The 18,757-nt window shown below is 43.1% G+C and overlaps 2 protein-coding genes across 2 annotated transcripts in view; both read right to left on the bottom strand.

Annotated features, from left to right (window-relative positions):
• RANBP17 (RAN binding protein 17) overlaps window positions 1-18,757 on the bottom strand; it is a 455,080-nt gene that overhangs the window by 68,861 nt on the left and 367,462 nt on the right. The window contains exon 22 of the mRNA XM_033180282.1: window positions 13,680-13,762. Within this exon, the coding sequence (XP_033036173.1) occupies window positions 13,680-13,762 (83 nt within the window). The remainder of the gene's footprint in view (window positions 1-13,679; window positions 13,763-18,757) is intronic.
• LOC117065442 (nuclear receptor coactivator 5-like) lies at window positions 3,342-6,579 on the bottom strand. The gene is given in 2 exon segments (XM_033180281.1): window positions 3,342-5,277; window positions 5,280-6,579. Coding segments are annotated over 2 exon segments (1,761 nt in total). The 5' UTR covers window positions 6,429-6,579; the 3' UTR covers window positions 3,342-4,665.

Genomic DNA, 18,757 nt, shown 5'->3' with positions numbered 1-18,757 from the left:
GTTTACAGAGTTTATTCTGAAATCATTATATATTTTTTCTTATTTGTTGAAAGGAATTTCAACTAGACGCACAATTGTTAACTGGTGGCTACCAGCAAAACCTACTTCTAGTCTCTCAGTCAGATGCAACCACTTCTTGAGTGATCTCATGTGCAAACAATAGAATTAGGTATTGGGGAAAGTCTTGTCCCAGACTGAACAGTAACAAAAAGAAAACTATATTGAAGATGGCAAGATGGCAAGGATCCTACATATAGTCTTAGAGTAGTACACAATATTCTATAAATTCCCAAGAACTGGTATACTTTTCTTTGTATGATAATATAAATTTTGTAAAATCATATTATCATATAGGAGGCAATCATGTTGAGACAGGAAAGGAAGAGTAGACATAATTTTATGTCTACTAACATTGTATGCTAATTTAAATAACAATTCTGGCCAGGCGTGGTGGCTGAAGCCTGTGATCCAAGGACTTTGGGAGGCTGAGGGGGGAGGATTGCTTACGGTAAGGAGTTTACAAAAGCCTGGGCAACATAGTGAGGACCTATCTCTACTTAAAATTAAAAAAAAAAAAAAAAAAAAAAAAGCCAGGCATGGTGGTACATGCCTGTAGTCCCAGCTACTCAGGAAGTTGAGGCGGGAGGATAACCTGAGCCCAGGACTTCGAGGGTTCAGCGAATTATGATCATGACACTGCACTCCAGCCTGGGTGACAGAGTGAGATCTTGTCTCAACAAAAAACAAAACCAAACCAAAAAAAGCCTAATTCTGTTCTTTTCTCTTCTAGCTTTACATCAAATAATTCACCTGCCACAACGCTATCAAAGTGGTTTCTCAAAAATGTAAATATGGTCATACTATGCAGTATTTTCCTTAAAGAATGTGTATCTTTAAGGATGAAGTTATAAATCTTTTTTTTTTTTTTTTTAACAGAGTCTTCTCTGTCGCCCAGGCTGGAGTGCAAAGGTGTGATCTCAGCTCACTGCAACCTCCGTCTCCCAGGTTCAAGCAATTCTCCTGCCTTAGCCTCCCAGGTAGCTGGGATTACAGGTGCCCGCCACCACACCTGGCTAATTTTTTGTATTTTTAGTAGAGACGGGGTTTCGCCATGTAGGCCAGGCTGGTCTCGAACTCCTGACCTCAGGTGATCCATGTGCCTCGGCCTTCCAAAGTGCCAGGATTACAGGCGTGAGTCACCGTGCCCAGCCTAAAGTTGTAATGCTTTACTTTGACCCAAAAGTTACTTCATAACTGGTTGTCTCTCACTGCCTAAAGCTCCTTAACATTAGCTTTAGTCTTCAGCAATTTTGAAATTCCTTGAGTTTCCTAACCAACCAGGCTGTTCTATATTTATGTGCTTTGTAAAATCTATTCTCTCCTTTAAATGCCCTTCTATAACTGCTGAGCCTTATTCTTTTTCCTTCAAGAAATATTGCCTTCTCTAAACCCCCAGTTTCAGCTAGAAATCTCTTCTGGGCTCCTATGGCACTCTAAATACTTCTCAAGGATAACACAGAGCACAGCACATCATAATTCTTTTTTCATTTGTCTGACTCCCCTGCTGGACTTAAGTTTCTTAAGGGAAGAAACAGTAAGATTCTTTTTTTTTTTTTTGAGACGGAGTTTTGCTCTTGTTGCCCAGGCTGAAGTGCAATGGCATGATCTCAGCTCACTGCAACCTCCACCTTCTGGGTTCAAGCAATTCTCCTGCCTTAGCCTCCTGAGTAGCTGGAATTACAGGCAGACGCCACCACGCCTGGCTAATTTTGTATTTTTAGTAGAGATGGGGTTTCTCCATGTTGGACAGGCTGGTCTCAAACTCCCAACCTCAGGTGACCCACCCTCCTTGGCCTCCCAAAGTGCTGGGATTACAGGTGTGAGCCACCGTGCCCTGGTGGATTCTTTTTTTTTTTTTCTTTTCCTTTTGCATCTTATTTATCTTCCTATCTCTCACAGGATCAGAAACATATTAACAGTAAATGCTTAGCCAGGCATAGCGGCTCACGCCTGTAATCCCAGCACTTTGGGGGGCCGAGGCAGGCAGATCACTTGAGGTCAGGAGTTTGAGACCAGCCTGGCCAATAAGGTGAAACATCGTCTCTACCAAAAATACAAAAATTAGCAGGGCGTGGTGGTGCGCACCTGTAATCCCAGCTACTCGGGAGGCTGAGGAAGAAGAATCGCTTGAACCCAGGAGGCAGAGGTTGCAGTGAGCTAAGACCATGCCACTGCAGGCCAAGCCTGGGTGACAGAACAAGACTGTTTCAAACAAAACAAAACAAAACAAAACAAAACAAGTAAATGCTCAACAAATGTTAGGTGCATGGATGAAGGAATCCACTGAAATCTAAGCATTTGTTCAGCTATCATCCTCAAGGCCTTGCTTTGTAAGCCACCCGATCCTGGTTTTGGGATCCTCAAGGTGTTGATCATTCTACTGCCTCCACAAGACTTTTGTGAACCTTACTCTTTGCTCCTTTGTAATCATATGCCCTAACCAACTGATAAGATCTAAGACCCTGGCCGGGTGCGGGTGGCTCAAGCCTGTAATCCCAGCACTTTGGGAGGCTGAGACGGGCGGATCACGAGGTCAGGAGATCGAGATCATCCTGGCTAACACGGTGAAACCCCGTCTCTACTAAAAAAAATACAGAACACTAGCCGGGCGAGGTGGCGGGCGCCTGTAGTCCCAGCTACTCAGGAGGCTGAGGCAGGAGAATGGTGTAAACCTGGGAGGCGGAGCTTGCAGTGAGCTGAGATCCGGCCACTGCGCTCCAGCCTGGGCCACAGAGCGAGACTCCGTCTCAAAAAAAAAAAAAAAAAAGATCTAAGACCCTATCCATAGTTCCTGGACAATCTATTCTCTCAAGAACTGTTATTTTTTTGGTGACATTTTATTAGCTCTCTAGTTATTTCAAGACCAATGAATTCTTTAGCTATCTTCTTATAATCATTTATACATAAGTATCATTTATACATAACTATAACACCTTGGAAATATTGTGAGTTCAGTTGCAGACCACTACAATAAAGCAAATATCACAATAAAGTTAGTCATACAGCTTTTTTCTTGTTTCTCAGTGCATATAAAAGTTTACACTGTACCATAGTCTATTAACTGTGCAACAACCTTATGTCTAAAATAATATGTATACACTATAACTAAAAATATTTTATTGCTAAAAATTGCTAGCAATCATCTGAGCCTTTGGGGAGCTGTAATCTTTTTCCTGGTGGAAGGTCTGTTCTCGATGTTGATAGCTGCTGACTGATCAGGGCAGTTGCCAAAGTTTGAGGTGGCTGTGGCAATTTCTTTTTTTTTTTTTTTTTTTTTTTACTTTTTTCATTTTAATTAAAAAGTAATCATTTCATTTTATTAACAACACAAGAGTTCCAAAGAGGAAAAAACAAAAAACCACTATATAACACAAACAGGTCAGAACATAAAATGCTGCCATTTGGGGACCTTGAATTTTGAAACCATTGTTTATTTAACCACTGGCAGGGACTCAGCTGAAGTCGCTGCTCCCCCTCACCCCTGCTAGAGGACCTCGAGATTGATCCACAGGGCTCTACTGAGCATAAACCCTGGGGGGAGGGCAGTTTCCTGGGGCTCCATTTAGAACCACAGCCAGAAGCCCTCCCTCTAACAATTTCATTCTGGTGCAAAAGTCATGAACAGCCGCCTATCTCGAGAACATGTCCAGCTACCAGAAGTCTGACATCAAAGTGGTCCCTACCTCCTGCTGCTCAGGAAACAGAGTAAGAGTCTAGACAAAAACAAGAGCCTGGGGTTTTGAGCCAAAAGCCCAAAACAAATCACTGAAGAAACAAACGGGTGTTCATGGCCAGAGTCTCAGAATCGACTCCATGGAAGTGCCGCTGGAGAGGGGGATGCTGACAGAACTGGTAAGGGGGAAAAGTGGTGGGGCCCAGATTCACAGTTTGTGGTAACTGCTGCTGACTGGAGCTGTTCAGTTCATTGGAGATCTTCCAATGAAATGAAAACAAAAAAGAAAAGAGAAAAAAAACAAAAAACAACCTTGGCTCAGGGAGAAAAATTCTTTTTTCTGTGGCTGCCATGGCCATTCCTCAACAATCCAGAGTGGCTGATTTATGAATCCTCAAGCAGACCCCAAACCTGTGGGGTGAGAGTATGATGACACTGTGCCTGCCAAGGCCAGTTTGCTTTTCTTCAACTCTAGGCAGGAGTTGCAGGCAGGAGCTTGAGCTCTGGTCGATGTGTATGAAGCTGGAAAGTCCTGGTAGGTTCACAATGAACAAAGGTGGTGCCTACTGACATGGCAAATGCCATTCCATACTTGGCTAGCTGGGCCTGGCTCCAAATCCAGTAGATACAGGGACTGGAGAAACCCCATCAAATATAAGCCCAGACACCTGTACTGCCCCAGTGACCCCCGGAGATATTTATTTTCTACAAAAAACAAAACAAAAAAAAGATACAGCCCCAAATGCAGTATAAACTTTGTAAGGAATAAGCAACACAGCCTTGGGCAGAAGAGAGAGCAGGTGGTAGAAACTGATGACACTCGATGCCGGCCTGGGAGCGCAGAGAACATCCTCCAAACAGCTCTATTTAGAACACAGTAGTGGGAGGAGGCCAGGGGATGAGGGGACTGGGAAGAGTTGAAAGATTTAGCCTCAGTAATGCCTCTGGTAAGATCCCATGGGGGCCTGTGGCTGCCCCATCTGTGCCGTGGTCTGGCTAACCAGGTGGGAGAGAGCAGGGCCACTCTGGATCAGGGTATCCAGAGCCTTCTGTACACTTGGATTGTCAAAGTTGATACCTGTGGAAGACACGGGCCTCTGGCTAGCCATGTTGCTAGCAGGTGCCAGGCGACTGGAAGGCTGGCCAAAAAGCCCCTGGGAAGGAGCCCCAGGTCTGGGGCCCATGTTCTGAGCAGACCCTCCCTGTCCCAAAATGCTTGGAGGCTGATTGCCAGAGGCCTGTGATCTTTGTTGAGGCTGGCTGTTTGGTGCTGTGGAAAAATTCTGGTTTGGGGTGTTTCCGGCAGCAACCGAGGGGGATGCAGAGCTGCTATTGGCCGTCACCGTGCCACTATTGAAGAGGCTGAGGATTTTGGCCTGAAGCTCTTGCTGGGAGGTGGGGGGTGCAGATGGAGTGGGTGTAGCAGAGGGGAGCACTTGGCCGCTCTGGAGCGGTTGGGAGCTTGGCTGTGTCTTCAGCGAGGCACCCGAGGTCGCCCCGAGTGGTTGGCGGGAAATCGGGCCTCGGCCCTGCCACGTAGCTCACCAGGCAGAGAGTCGGTGCTGCTCCTCATTAGCCGCTCCTTCCGCTCTCGCAGGTAGTTGATGATCTTGTCAGTCTCTTCAGCAGTGAGGTACCTGTTGTCTGCCAGCAGGTTAATGAGACTCTGGATGGCTGGAGGGTGGCCCCCGCGCACTCCCTCCTCAGGGCCTCCTCTCTCTCTTTCCTGCAGGATGGCTTCATCGGCCATCTTGGCTGCCTGTCTGGCAATCTCCTCACGTTCCTTCTCCTGGCACTCATTCTTGTAGCGCTCATAATTTCTGGCCACCAGCACCATGGCATCTGCCTGGGGCATGTTGCGATGCTCTTGCGGGGTTCCAAACATGATGTTGACTGTGCAAGAGCGGTGAATCTGGTGTTGCTGGGTGATGACAATAGCAAAAGGAGAACCTTCCCTGCTAACATCCTCCAAGGCTTGCGACAATGACACCTCTGTGTTAAGGAAGATCAAGTCCACTACCATGCCCAGGTCTCGCACCTTCCGCCCCACAGACTCAGCATAGTCTTTTGTCTGTTTGTTGACGACAATCACAGAACAATCAACGGGCCTTTCCGCATCAAAGCGTCTCTGGATTTCCTCAAAATATTGACGATAAAGCTCTTCTCTACGCCGTTCCTCACGTTTCAAACGCTCTTTTGCACGAGACTGACTTTCTGGGCCTGGAGGGCCTCGTCCATCAAAGCTATCTCTGTAACGGTCAAAATAAGAGTCATCCTTTCTCCTGCAATAGTCATCCATTCGTAGGTATCGGTCATAAGAGCCTTCTCTCCTGTACATAGGATCTCGGGAGTCTCTCATGTCTCTGTATCTGTCATACATGGGGTCTCGCTGATCTCGAAAATCCCTAGAGTCTCTTAGATCACGAAAGTCTCTAAGATCCCTCATGTCCCGAACGTCGCGCATACTCCTGCTGTCTCTGTGATCCTGCAAGTCTCTACTATGTCTGTGGTCCCGCAAGTCTCGGGGATCTCGAATGTCTCTGCTGTCCCAGGCATCCTGGCCATTTCTGCCATCCCTGGGCTCTCTCCTTGGACTTCCTCGAATTGGGGATCGATCACGCCTTGAATCTCGACTGTCTCCAAAGCCATATGGATCCCTTCGTGTGGGGCTGGGTCTTGATGGAGCCGTATTCATATTTCTTCCTTCCGCTGCCTTATTAATATCGCTACCAGTGCGGCGGGCTCCCGGCCGTTCCTTCGCCTCAGGCCCACCGCTGCCGCCTCCGCGTCGGCCCACCTGCCCGCCGTAGGACAAAGGCGCCACCAACCGACCGGCGCGGGCACGAGGCAATCTTTTTTTTTTTTTTTTTTTTTTTTTGAGACGGAGTCTTGCTCTGCCGCCCGGACTGGAGTGCAGTGGCCAGATCTCAGCTCACTGCAAGCTCCGCCTCCCGGGTTTACGCCATTCTCCTGTCTCAGCCTCCCGAGTAGCTGGGACTACAGGCGCCCGCCACCTCGCCCGGCTAGTTTTTTTTTGTATTTTTAGTAGAGACGGGGTTTCACCGTGTTAGCCAGGATGGTCTCGATCTCCTGACCTCGTGATCCGCCCGTCTCGGCCTCCCAAAGTGCTGGGATTACAGGCTTGAGCCACCGCGCCCGGCGGCAATTTCTTAAAATAAGACAACAATGAAATCTGCTGCATCAATTGACTTCCTTTCACAAAAGATTTCTCTGTAGCATACAATGCTGTTTGATAGCATTTGACCCACAGGAGAACTTCTTTAAAAACTGGAGTCAGTCCTCTCAAACTGTGCTGCCACTTTATCAACTAAGGTTATGTAATATTTTAAAGCTTTTTACCACAAGTAGATTCCATCGTTGGTCATCCAGAAGAAGCGACTCCTCATCCATTCAAGTTTGATCACGAGACTGCGGCAGTTCAGTCACATCTTCAGTCTCCACTTCTAATTATAGGTCTCTTGCTGTTTCTTTCTTTTTTTTTTTTTTCTGAGACAGAGTCTCACTCTGTCGCCCAGGCTGGAGTGCAGTGGCCGGATCCCAGCTCACTGCAAGCTCCGCCTCCCGGGTTCATGCCATTCTCTTGCCTCAGCCTCCTAAGTAGTTGGGACTACAGGCGCCCGCCACCTCGCCTGGCTAGTTTTTTGTCTTTTTTAGTAGAGACGGGGTTTCACCGTGTTAGCCAGGATGGTCTCGATCTCCTGACCTCGTGATCCACCCGTCTCGGCCTCCCAAAGTGCTGGGATTACAGGCTTGGGCCACTGCACCCAGCTGTCTCTTGCTGTTTCAACCACATCTGCAGTTAATTTCCCCCTTGAAGTCTTGGAACTCTTCAAAGTCACCCATGAGGGTTGGAATCAACTTCTTCCAAACTCCTGCTAAATGTTGATTTTCACCTCCTCCTGTGAATCACAAATGTTCTTGATGGCATCTAGAATACTGAATCCTTTCTGGAAGGTTTTCAATTTACTTTGTCCAGATCCATCAGAGGAATCACTATCTATGGCAGCTACAGCCTTGCAAAATGTATTTCTGAAATAATACGACTTGAAAGTCAAAATGACTCCTTGACCCATGGGCTGCAGAATGGATGTTGTGTTAGCAGACATGAAAACAACATTAATCTCCTTGTACATCTCCATCAGAGCTCCTGGGTGACCAGGTGCACTGTCAGTGAGCAGTAACCTTTTGAAAGGAATCTTTTTCTGAGCAGTAGGCTTCAACAGTGGGCTTAAAATAGTAAAGCATGCTGTAAACAGATGTGCTGTCATCCAGTCTTTGTTGCTATATTTCTAGAGCACAGGCAGAGTAGATTTAGCATAATTCTTAAGGGCCCTAGGATTTTCAAAACGGTAAATGAGTATTGGCTTCCGCTTCAAGTCACCGTCAGCATTAAGCCCTAACAAGAGTCAGCTTGTCCTCTGAAGACTTCTCTAGCTGTGAAAGTCCTAGATGGTATCTTCTTCCAATAGCATTTTGTCTCCATGAAAAATGTTGTTTAGTGTAGCCACCTTCTTCAAAATGAATCTTAGCTAGATCATCGTGATAACTTGCTGCAGCTTCTCCATCAGCACTTGCTGCAGCTTCTCCATCAGCACTTGCTGCTTCACTTTGCACTTTGATGTTATGGAGATGGCCTCTTTCTGTAAACCTCATGAACCAACGTCTGCTAGCTTCCAACTTTTCTTCTGTAGCCTCCTCACCTCTCTCAGCCTTCGTAGAAGTGAACAGAGTTAGAACCTTACTCTGGATTAGGCTTTGCCTTAAGGGAATATGATGACTGATTTGATCTCAGACTACTAAAACCTTCTGCATATCAGCAATAAGGTTGTTTCCACTTTTTTCTTTTTTTATCATTTGTGTGTTTGCTAGTGTAGAACTTTTAATTTCTTTCAGGAGCTTTTCCTTTGCATTCACCACTTGGCTGTTTGGTGTGAGAGGCCTAGCTTTTGACCTGTCTCAGCATTTGACATGCCTTCTTTGCTAAGCTTAATCATTTCTAGCTTTTGATTTAAAGTGAGACATGTACAACTCTTCCTTTCACTTGAATACTTAGAGGCCATTGTAGCATTATTCATTGGCCTAATTTCAATATTGCTGTGTCAGAGAATAGGGTGACCAGAGGAGAGGGGAAGAGAAGGGGAATGGCCAGAGCAGAGCAGTCAGTACACACACATTTATTACTGTGACTCAGAGACACAAAGTAAGCATATGCTGGCACTGATACACTTGCTCGATGCAGGGTTGCTGTAAACTTTCAATTTATAAAAAATGCAGTATCTGCAAAGTACAACAAAAAGAAGTATGCCTGTATACCATCCTAATCTTCCACTCTTACAACACTTCTGATAGTACATGCAAGTGATTTTCAGCCTCTTTTTTTTTTTTTTTTTTAAAAAAAAAGCCCTAACAGGTGACAGCTTTTACGGACAAGTCTAGCATAACTACAAAGATGGGTGGTTCTGGTCAAAGTGGCAAAGTAGTCTTCTTTCCCCCTTTTTCTGGAGGGCTGCTGTGGCACTTTCACAGGCCCCTAAAGCTCTGTAAAACCAACGGTGAAAACAAATGGCCTGTTATCTAGGTGATGATGATAAACAGTGGCTTGTATACCACTTTAGAAATTCAATTTATGCATGTTAAGTTATACCTTACATACACCCAGAGCATATACTGCTTAAAAGAACCCTGACATAAATTCTTATGTACAGTGACTAATCATAGCTTGTACCATCCATTTTTAAAGTTTAGAATCTTTATACATTGCATTCTTAAATCGGTACCTAAGGAAGAAATGAAGCAGTTCTATTTTGGCCAATCTTATGAAAACAATCATTATTTCTCCCTTCTGTGCACTCTTCAACCAACAGATGTCACTAAAGATACCAGGACCCAGAGGCAAAGAGAAGGAAAGATTAGACAAATGGAAATTGAACATAAAAATCATCCAGTTCTTAAAACTGAGAAGTAGGTTTCCAAAGTAATAACATTTATTACACTGCATGCAACATTTTAACCAAAAATTTAAGAAAGAAATTTCTTTTATTAAGTTGCTCAGGCTGAACGGATCATAGCACTAAGTTTTGAAATACATGTTCTTGAAGCAATTTAAAACTCATTAGAAATAATAGGCTTGGGCTAGTAGAAAATGTGGTAAAATTTAATCCTCACCCAAATGTTACCTGGGCTGTACAAACAGGAAATTGTTTTGTGCTACTGTGGCTAACCTCATTGCTGACCCTGAGCTGTAACGGCAAGAGAAGCTGAGAGCTGAAGCAAAATTAAAAACTTACATCAAAGTATATCATGACAGACTGTAGATAAATAAAACAGCATATCAAAAGTATTATTTTTCTGCCAGTCTCACAGAGCAGTGAGGTGGAGGTATTTTACAAAATACATAACAAGTCAGTTGCATTTGGAAATGATTCCTTCCCTCTCTGCACCGCCCTGATCACTGACTAACCAAAAACTGCTCATGAGAGGTGATCAGAGAAGAAACCCAGTGAGGATGGAAACAGAAGGGATCACAGAATGTTCTGGCCTTTTTCCTCTAATGGCTTCCCTTTCCTTCACCTCAGCTTACCAAAGAAATTAACAATCCTGGCTCTTCTGTGCCCTCCCAGTCACTCTTTCCCTCATCTTGTAGACTCCTGAATGGCAACTACATGATCTTCCTCCAATGTGTATATTAGAATTTTTCAGAGGTAAAAGCACGGGTAATAAAACATTACAGAAGGTAAAGACAGACAAATCGGATGGCTTATGTGGACCAGCAAGAGAATTAGTAGAGGTTAAGGACATTTTTCTATTATTCTATGTAAAGTGCATGTATCAAAGTCACTGTCAGAGTCACTGGTGACCCAGTTGAAGGACACTTTTCCATTGAACCTTTGATTTCCTTTAAGTTTAGAGATAGAAATCACCATACTTTAAAGAACAGTGCTTCATCATAAATATCCATGGTAAAATCTTACTTTGGCAAATCCCAAGAGGCAGTAAAGAATATGAAAAGAACTACTGTCAGTATGACTGAATGAAATTCCAATTCAGCTACTTGCTAGCTATGTAATATTTGGCAAAATTTTTAACCTCTATGAGCTTCAATTTCTTCATAACTGTAATCACAGTCAGTAACTACTCTAAGGGCTTTCCATACATTACCTAACTGAATTCTCACAACCACGTCTTTGAGGTATGTAGTATTTTCTCTAATGAGAAGCTGAAGCAAGAGAGGCTTGCAACTTAACCAAGGTCATATAACTTGGTGAGTAGCATATAATACCTACCTTGAGGATTCAACAGGGTAATGTATGATAAATGGTCTAATATAAGACTATAAAAGTTGATAACAGAAGGAAGGCTACCAGTACTATTAGTCTAAATTGAAGAGCAGAGCCTTACTCTAACCTTGTCTTTCTTCCGGGTAAGAAAACTCCTTACTGGCTTTTCTTTGCAAGAATGCTCTGAAGGTTTTGCCTCTTCCCCCACTCCACTTAACTTCTCCTATCCTTTCATTTCCTTTCTCTTCTGTCTCCTCTTCCTCCTCCTCCAATATAATCCTCACATAGTTATTTTTCTCAACTTTTGCTGCAATGTCTTTTTCTATGTCAGACAACCCAACAGAGAACGGAACAACTTTTGAAGCCCATAGATTTGGCATTGTTCTGTCAGATTCCTTTTGGTGTCACTTACTGGACATACATTCTGTCCTAGAAAGTCAGTGATACTGGAAGAGGAAGCTGGCTTAACAGCCCTAGTGCAACAGTAAATAAACCCCCAAAGAAAAAATACATTTAGTGAAAAGAAAGATCCAGAGAATGTAGTTACTGGTACGGATGAAAATAAGAGAGTACAGGTTTACTCTACATGGAGTTGATAAAGTATTGGTAATAGGATTAGTACTCAGATCTTATAAATCCGAAAACTGTGCTTTTTCTAATATACCATGCTGTTTTTGAAAAAAGGTCCAGACACACATCTTATATGACAAAACATGGAATAGAATTAGATATACACTATAAGTATGGCAAATTGTATTAGACTTTTTAAAAATGCGTCCATTTTTACCTCTAGGAGGCAAAGTATTTCCACTTTATATGATTTTATTTTTATTTTATTTTTTGAGACAGAGTTTCGCTCTTGTTGCCCAGGCTGGAGCACAATGGTGCAATATTGGCTCACTGCAACCTCCGTCTCCCAGGTTCAAATGATTCTCCTGCCTCAGCCTCCCGAGTAGCTGGGATTACAGGTGCCCGCCACCACGCCTGGCTAATTTTTTGTATTTTTAGTAGAGATGGGGTTTCACCATGTTGATCAGGCTGGTCTTGAACTCCTGGCCTCAAGTGATCTGCCTGCCCTGGCCTCCCAAAGTGCTGGGATTACAGGCATAAGCCACTGTATCCAGCCCACTTTATATGATTTTAATGTGTCTATTTTCAAACAGGATACAAAAGTTGTGGCAATGTAGTTGCTGGTACGGATGAAAATAAGAGAGTACAGGTTTACTCTCCTATATAGGTGCTTTCTCTAGTTTTCACATATGAAAAATCTCAAATTCTACAAATCAGATGTGCAATTAAAATGAAGTATTTTAATGGAGGCCCACAATGTATACAGATCAGAGCCCCAGAATGTGTTCTGAAGTGAGGTAAAAACAACTTAAAACACCCATTTTTTTCTTTTTAAAAATAGGCTTTTACTTTAAAAAAAAGTGATAATGCTTCTATTGGTTGTTCTTACATACATGCACAAACACATGCAGAATTAAAATAAAGAGACTTTATAAAATTTTGTAAAGTTTGTTTCTTGATACTCAAAAAGAAATAGGAGAATCACGGCTGGGTGCAGTGGCTCATGCCTGTAATCAATCCCATTACTTTGGGAGGCCAAGGTGGGTGGATCACTTGAGGTCAGAGTTCGAGACCAGCCTGGCCAACATGGTGAAACCTTGCCTCTATTGAAAATACAAAAATTAGCCAGGTGCGGTGGCGTGCCTATAACCCCAGCTACTCGGGAGGCTGAGGTGGGAGGATCACCTGAGCCTGGGATGTGGAGGCTGCAGTGAGCTGAGATTGTGCCACTGCACTGTCCAGTCTGGGTGTCAGAGTGGGACTCCATCTCAAAAAAAAAAAAAAAGAATCAGGCAATTTTTAAGACTAAATTTACTTAAGGCTTTGCTGTTGATTTGGGAAAGAACAGACGGGGGAAAAAAAGGACACAGGGAAACATTTATCAAGGAGAAGCGCATTGCACAGAGCCCAGCTCAGTTGACATTCAGTCACTGTGTGCCAAATTAGATTACAGAGGATTTTTATCCATCCTATCTCCATTCCCTATCTACATACAGGTCACAGAGAGTAGAGAATTTCATTGATGACAGTGTCAGAATTGGCAAATATTAGAGTTTATGGTAGTTGTAAGGGCCAAACTGCTAACCAAATACTAAATTTAGGACTATAATTGAATAGGACAACCTTTCCTGTAGAACTCTGCTTCTAGAGGTGCAGTACCCAAAAGTTCCTCATAATAAAATATTTACTCCTCTTTACAAGGATATTTTCCTACAATTCAGTGACATCCTGGTTTAAGCATTCCTTGGTTCAACATAGTAAACTCCCTGATGTAACTCTGAGTAATTTTGAATATGCTGTAACTTTTCAATATTCTATCTAGTGTATTCCCTCATCTACTGACACTGCAATTTTATCCAAAAGAAATTCATCAAGTTGGTCAGGCATGATTTAGTCAAAGGCATGCTGCTTACTTCTCCTGATGCCAATATGATAGCTACCTGGCTTTGTGCACTTGTATTACCCACTTCACAAATTCATAAAGATATGAAAGTTCAAAAGAACAAAATAACTAACATCTTTCTTTCCTCCAAAGAGATAAGACGATATTGCAGAGACACATGGAAAAGGATACTCACCGTAAGTGCAAACCATTTTACTAGCTTCTCTGAAGAGAAGAATTCCATTAGGAGATGATACATCGAAATTCAGACGCTGGGATCTAAGAAATACAGAAAAAAAATGGACTATATGTGAAGATAAAGAAATCAAACACAGATTTCAAATGCCTAGCATTTTCATTTATAAGAAGTAGCAGCAGTACAATTGTCTCTTAAATTCCACTCCATATTATAAACTGTTGATAACATACGTATGCTAATTTCTTCACTCTAAAGATAGTAGGACAATTAGGAAGAATTATTTTCATTTATTTGCTAAATCAAAGAGTTCTTTTTTATCTGTCAAAACGATATCCTGACATTCTTTATCACAGATTTCTTGCCCCTTCTTTCATGCCAACTGGATGATGGATAATAATAAAACATCCCAGGTGTCTAAGTTTAGACAAATACTTGGATAATGATATATATTTACATTTGAGGTTTCCTGCAGTGCCTGATATACATTTTTAAAACAAATTCTAAAGTGATGAATAGGAAATCCAGTACTTTAAAAATACTGCACATATGTGTAATGAATTACCTGATACTTCAAGCATATTTCAAACACATGACAGTTTCCACTACATACAACTTAAGTAAACAGAAACAAATCTCATAAGTTCACTGAGAGCAATTCTACTTCCCTGGTTCCTGCTGGGGTTGGAGAAGTGTGAACAGGGTAAAGAACTAACATGACCTCCTGACATATTTGATTTTTAAACATTGCTTTGGCTTTTAAGAAATAGTGGTATTTTAAAAAAAGGATTAGCAAAACAAAAACTACCAAAAAGCAAGACATTGCTAAATACCTGTTTACCAAGAATAAAACAACTTTTTGCTTTTCCATGCTTTTTAAAAATGCTTTAGTATTAAGTGCAATGATTACCTATTAGAAATATTATTATGAACATATGATTGTTGGCATGCAAGTTCTGATTAAAGAAATGCATATACATAATTTGCATTAAATTCTAGAGAAATATAGGCAAGATAACATTTTCCAAAATAACAAAATTTCAGAAGGTAATTCTTAGGACAGTTGTGCTACATAAGAATCATCTGGGCCAGGCGCAGTGGCTCATGCTTGTAATCCCAGCACTTTGGGAGGCCGAGACAGGTGAATCACCTGAGGTCAGGAATTTGAGACCAGCCTGGCCAATATGGCAAAACTCTGTCCCTACTAAAAACACAAAAATTAGCCAGGTGTGGTGGCACATGCTTGTATCCCAGCTACTCAGGAGGCTGAGGCAGGAGAATCACTTGAACCTGGGAGGTGGAGGTTGCAATGAGTCAAGATTGGGCCACTGCACTCCCTGGGCAACAGGCTGAGACTCTGTCTCAAAAAAAAAAAAAAAAAAAAGAATCATCTGGGGAGGGGCCAAGATGGCCGAATAGGAAGAGCTCTGGTCTGCAGCTCCCAGCGAGACCAATGCAGAAGGTGGGTGATTTCTGCACTTCCACGTGAGGTACCCGATTCAGCTCATTGGGACTGGTTAGGCACGCAGGATGAGCAGAAGCAGGATGGGGCATCATTTCACCTGGGAAGCGCAAGGAGCTGGGGACCTCCATCCCTCAGCCAAGGTAAGCCATGATGAAATGTGCTACCCGGCCGGGCTACTATGCTTTTCCCATGGTTTTTGCAATACGCAGATCAGGAGATTCCCTTGTGTGCTTATACCACCAGGACCCTGGGTTTCAAGCACAAAACTGGGCAGCTGTTTGGGCAGACACCGAGCTAGCTGCAGGAGTAATGTTTCATACTCTGGTGGCGCCTGGAACCCTAGTGGGACAGAACCATTCACTCCCCTGGAAAGGGTGCTGAAGCCAGGGAACCAAGTGGTCTTGCTCAGCAGGTCCCACTCCCACGGAGCCCAGCAAGCTAAGAACCACTGGTTTGAAATTCTCACTGCCAGCACAGCAGTCTGAAGTTGACCTGGGACAATCGAGTTGGTGGGAGGAGGGGCATCCGCCATTACTGAGGTTTTAGTAGGCAGTTTTCCCCTGACAGTGCTAAGGAGGCTGGAAGGTCTGGGCTAGGTGTGGCAAAGCAGCTATGGCCAGGCTGCTTCTCTAGATTCCTCCTCACTGGGCAGGGCATCTCTGAAGGAAAGGTGATAGCCCCAGTCAGGGGCTTACAGACAAAACCCCCATCTTCCTGGGACAGAGCACCTGAAGGAAGGGGCGACTGTGGGCACAACTTCAGCAGATTTAATCATTCCTGCCTGCTGGCTCTGAAGAGAGCAGCCGATCCTGACAAGAGGGATTCTCCCAGCACAGCACACCAGCTCTGCTAAGGGACAGACCTGCCTCCTCAAGTTGGTCCCTGACCCCCGTACTTCCTGAATGGGAGAAACCTCCCAACAGGGGTCGACACACAGGAGAGCTCTGGCTGGCATCAGGCTGGTGTCCCTCTGGGACAAAGCTTCCAGAGGAAGGAGCAGACAGCAGCCTTTGCTGTTCTGCAGCCTCCACTAATGACACCCAGGCAAACAGGGCCTGGAGTGGACCTCCAGCAAACTGCAGCAGACCTGCAGAAGAGGGACCTGTTAGAAGAAAAACTAACAAACACAAAGCAACAACATCAACATGAACATGAAGGACCCCCATACAAAAACTCCATTTAAAGGTCATCAGCCTCAAAGATCGAAGTTAGATACATACACAAAGATGAGGAAAAACGAGCAGAAAAAACACTGAAAATTCCAAAAACCAGAATGCCTCTTCTCCTCCAAATGATCGCAGCTCCTCTCCAGCAAGGGCACAAAACTGGAGAGAATAAGACAGACAAATTGACAGAAGTAGGCTTCAGAAGGTGGTTAATAACAAACTCCTCTGAGCTAAAGGAGCATGTTCTAATCCAATGTAAGGAAACAAAGAACCTTGATAAAAGGTTAGAGGAGCTGCTAACTGGAATAATCAATTTAGAGAAGAACATAAATGACCTTACGGAGCTGAAAAACATGGCATGAGAACTTCGTGAAGCATACACAAGTATCAATAGCCAAATCGATCAAGCGGAAGAAAGGAGATCAGAGACTGAAGATAAACTTAATGAAATAAAATGTGAAGACAAGATTAGACAAAAAAGAATGGAAAGAACAAAGCCTCCAAGAAAAATGGGACTATGTGAAAAGACCAAACCTGCCACTGATTGGTGTACCTGAAAGTGACAGGGAGAATGGAACCAAGTTGGAAAACACATTTCAGGATATTCTTCAAGAGAACTTCTCCAACCTAGCAAGACGGGCCAACATTCAAATTCAGGAAATACAGAGAACACCACTAACACACTCCTCGAGAAGAGCAACCCTAAGACACATAATCATCAGCTTCTCCAAGGTTGAAACGAAGGAAAAAATGTTAAGGGCAGCCAGAGAGAAAGGTCAGGTTACCTACAAAGAGAAGCCCATCAGACTAACAGCGAATCTCTCTGCAGAAACCCTATAAGCCAGAAGAGAGGGGGGGCCGATATTCGACACTCTTAAATATAAGAATTTTCTATTGTGAATAGTGCTGCAATAAACATATGTGTGCATGTGTCTTTATAGCAGTATGATTTATAATCCTTTGGGTATATACCCAGTAATGGGATGGCTGGGTCATACGGTACTTCTAGTTCTAGATTCCTGAGGAATCGCCATACTGTTTTCCATAATGGTTGAACTAGTTTACAATCCCACCAACAGTGTAAAAGTGTTCCTATTTCTCCACATCCTCTCCAGCACCTGTTGTTTCCTGACTTTTTAATGATTGCCATTCTAACTGGTGTGAGATGGTATCTCATTGTGGTTTTGATTTGCATTTTTCTGATGGCCAGTGATGATGAGCATTTTTTCATGTGTCTGTTGGCTGTATGAATGTCTTCTTTTGAGAAATGTCTGTTCATATCCTTTGCCCACTTTTTGATGGGGTTGTTTGTTTTTTTCTTGTAAATTTGTTTGAGTTCTTTGTAGGTTCTGGATATTAGCCCTTTGCCAGATGAGTAGATTGCAAAAATTTTCTCCGATTCTGTAGGTTGCGGCACTATTCACAATAGCAAAGACTTGGAATCAACCCAAATGGCCATCAGTGACAGACTGGATTAAGAAAATGTGGCACATATACACCATGGAATACTATGTAGCCATAAAAAAGGATGAGTTTGAGTCCTTTGTAGGGACATGGATGCAGCTGGAAACCATCATTCTCAGCAAACTATCTCAAGAACAGAAAACCAAACCCTGCATGTTCTCACTCATAGGTGGGAACTGAACAATGAGATCACTTGGACTCGGGAAGGGGAACATCACACACCGGGGCCTATCATGGGGAGGGGGGAGGGGGGAGGGGGGAGGGGGGAGGGATTGCATTGGTAGTTATACCTGATGTAAATGACAAGTTGATGGGTGCTGACGAGTTGATGGGTGCAGCACACCAACATGGCACAAGCATACATATGTAACAAACCTGCACGTTATGCACATGTACCCTAAAACTTAAAGTATAATAAAAAAAATAATAATAATAAAAAAAAGAAAAGAATTTTCAACCTAGAATTTCATATCCAGCCAAACTAAGCTTCATAAGCAAAGGAGAAATAAAATCCTGTACAGACAAGCAAATGCTGAGGGATTTTGTCACCACCAGGTCTGCCTTACAAGAGCTCCTATAGGAAGCACTCAATATGGAAAGGAAAAGCTGGTACCAGCCACTGCAAAAACACACCAAAATATAAAGACTAATGACACTATGAAGAGACTGCATCAACTAATGTGCAAAATAACCAGCTAGCATCATGATGACAGGATCAAATTCACATATAATATTAACTTTAAATGTAAATGGGCTGAATGCCCCAATTAAAAGATACAGACTGGCAAATTGGATAAAGAGTTAAGACCCATCGGTGTGCTGTATTCAGGAGACCCATCTCACATGCAAACACACACATAGGCTCAAAATAAAGGGATAGAGGAATATTTACCAAGCAAATAGAAAGAAAGAAAAAAAAAGCAGGCATGGCAATCCTAGTGTCTGAGATGAAACAGACTTAAAAACAAAAAAAACAAAAAACG

This window comes from Trachypithecus francoisi, unplaced genomic scaffold (genome assembly GCF_009764315.1).
Source record: "Trachypithecus francoisi isolate TF-2019V2 unplaced genomic scaffold, Tfra_2.0 Lachesis_group2, whole genome shotgun sequence".
Taxonomy (NCBI): Eukaryota; Metazoa; Chordata; class Mammalia; order Primates; family Cercopithecidae; genus Trachypithecus; species Trachypithecus francoisi.
Note: the sequence above shows the minus strand (reverse complement) of the source record. Positions and strands in the feature narration are given on the sequence as shown.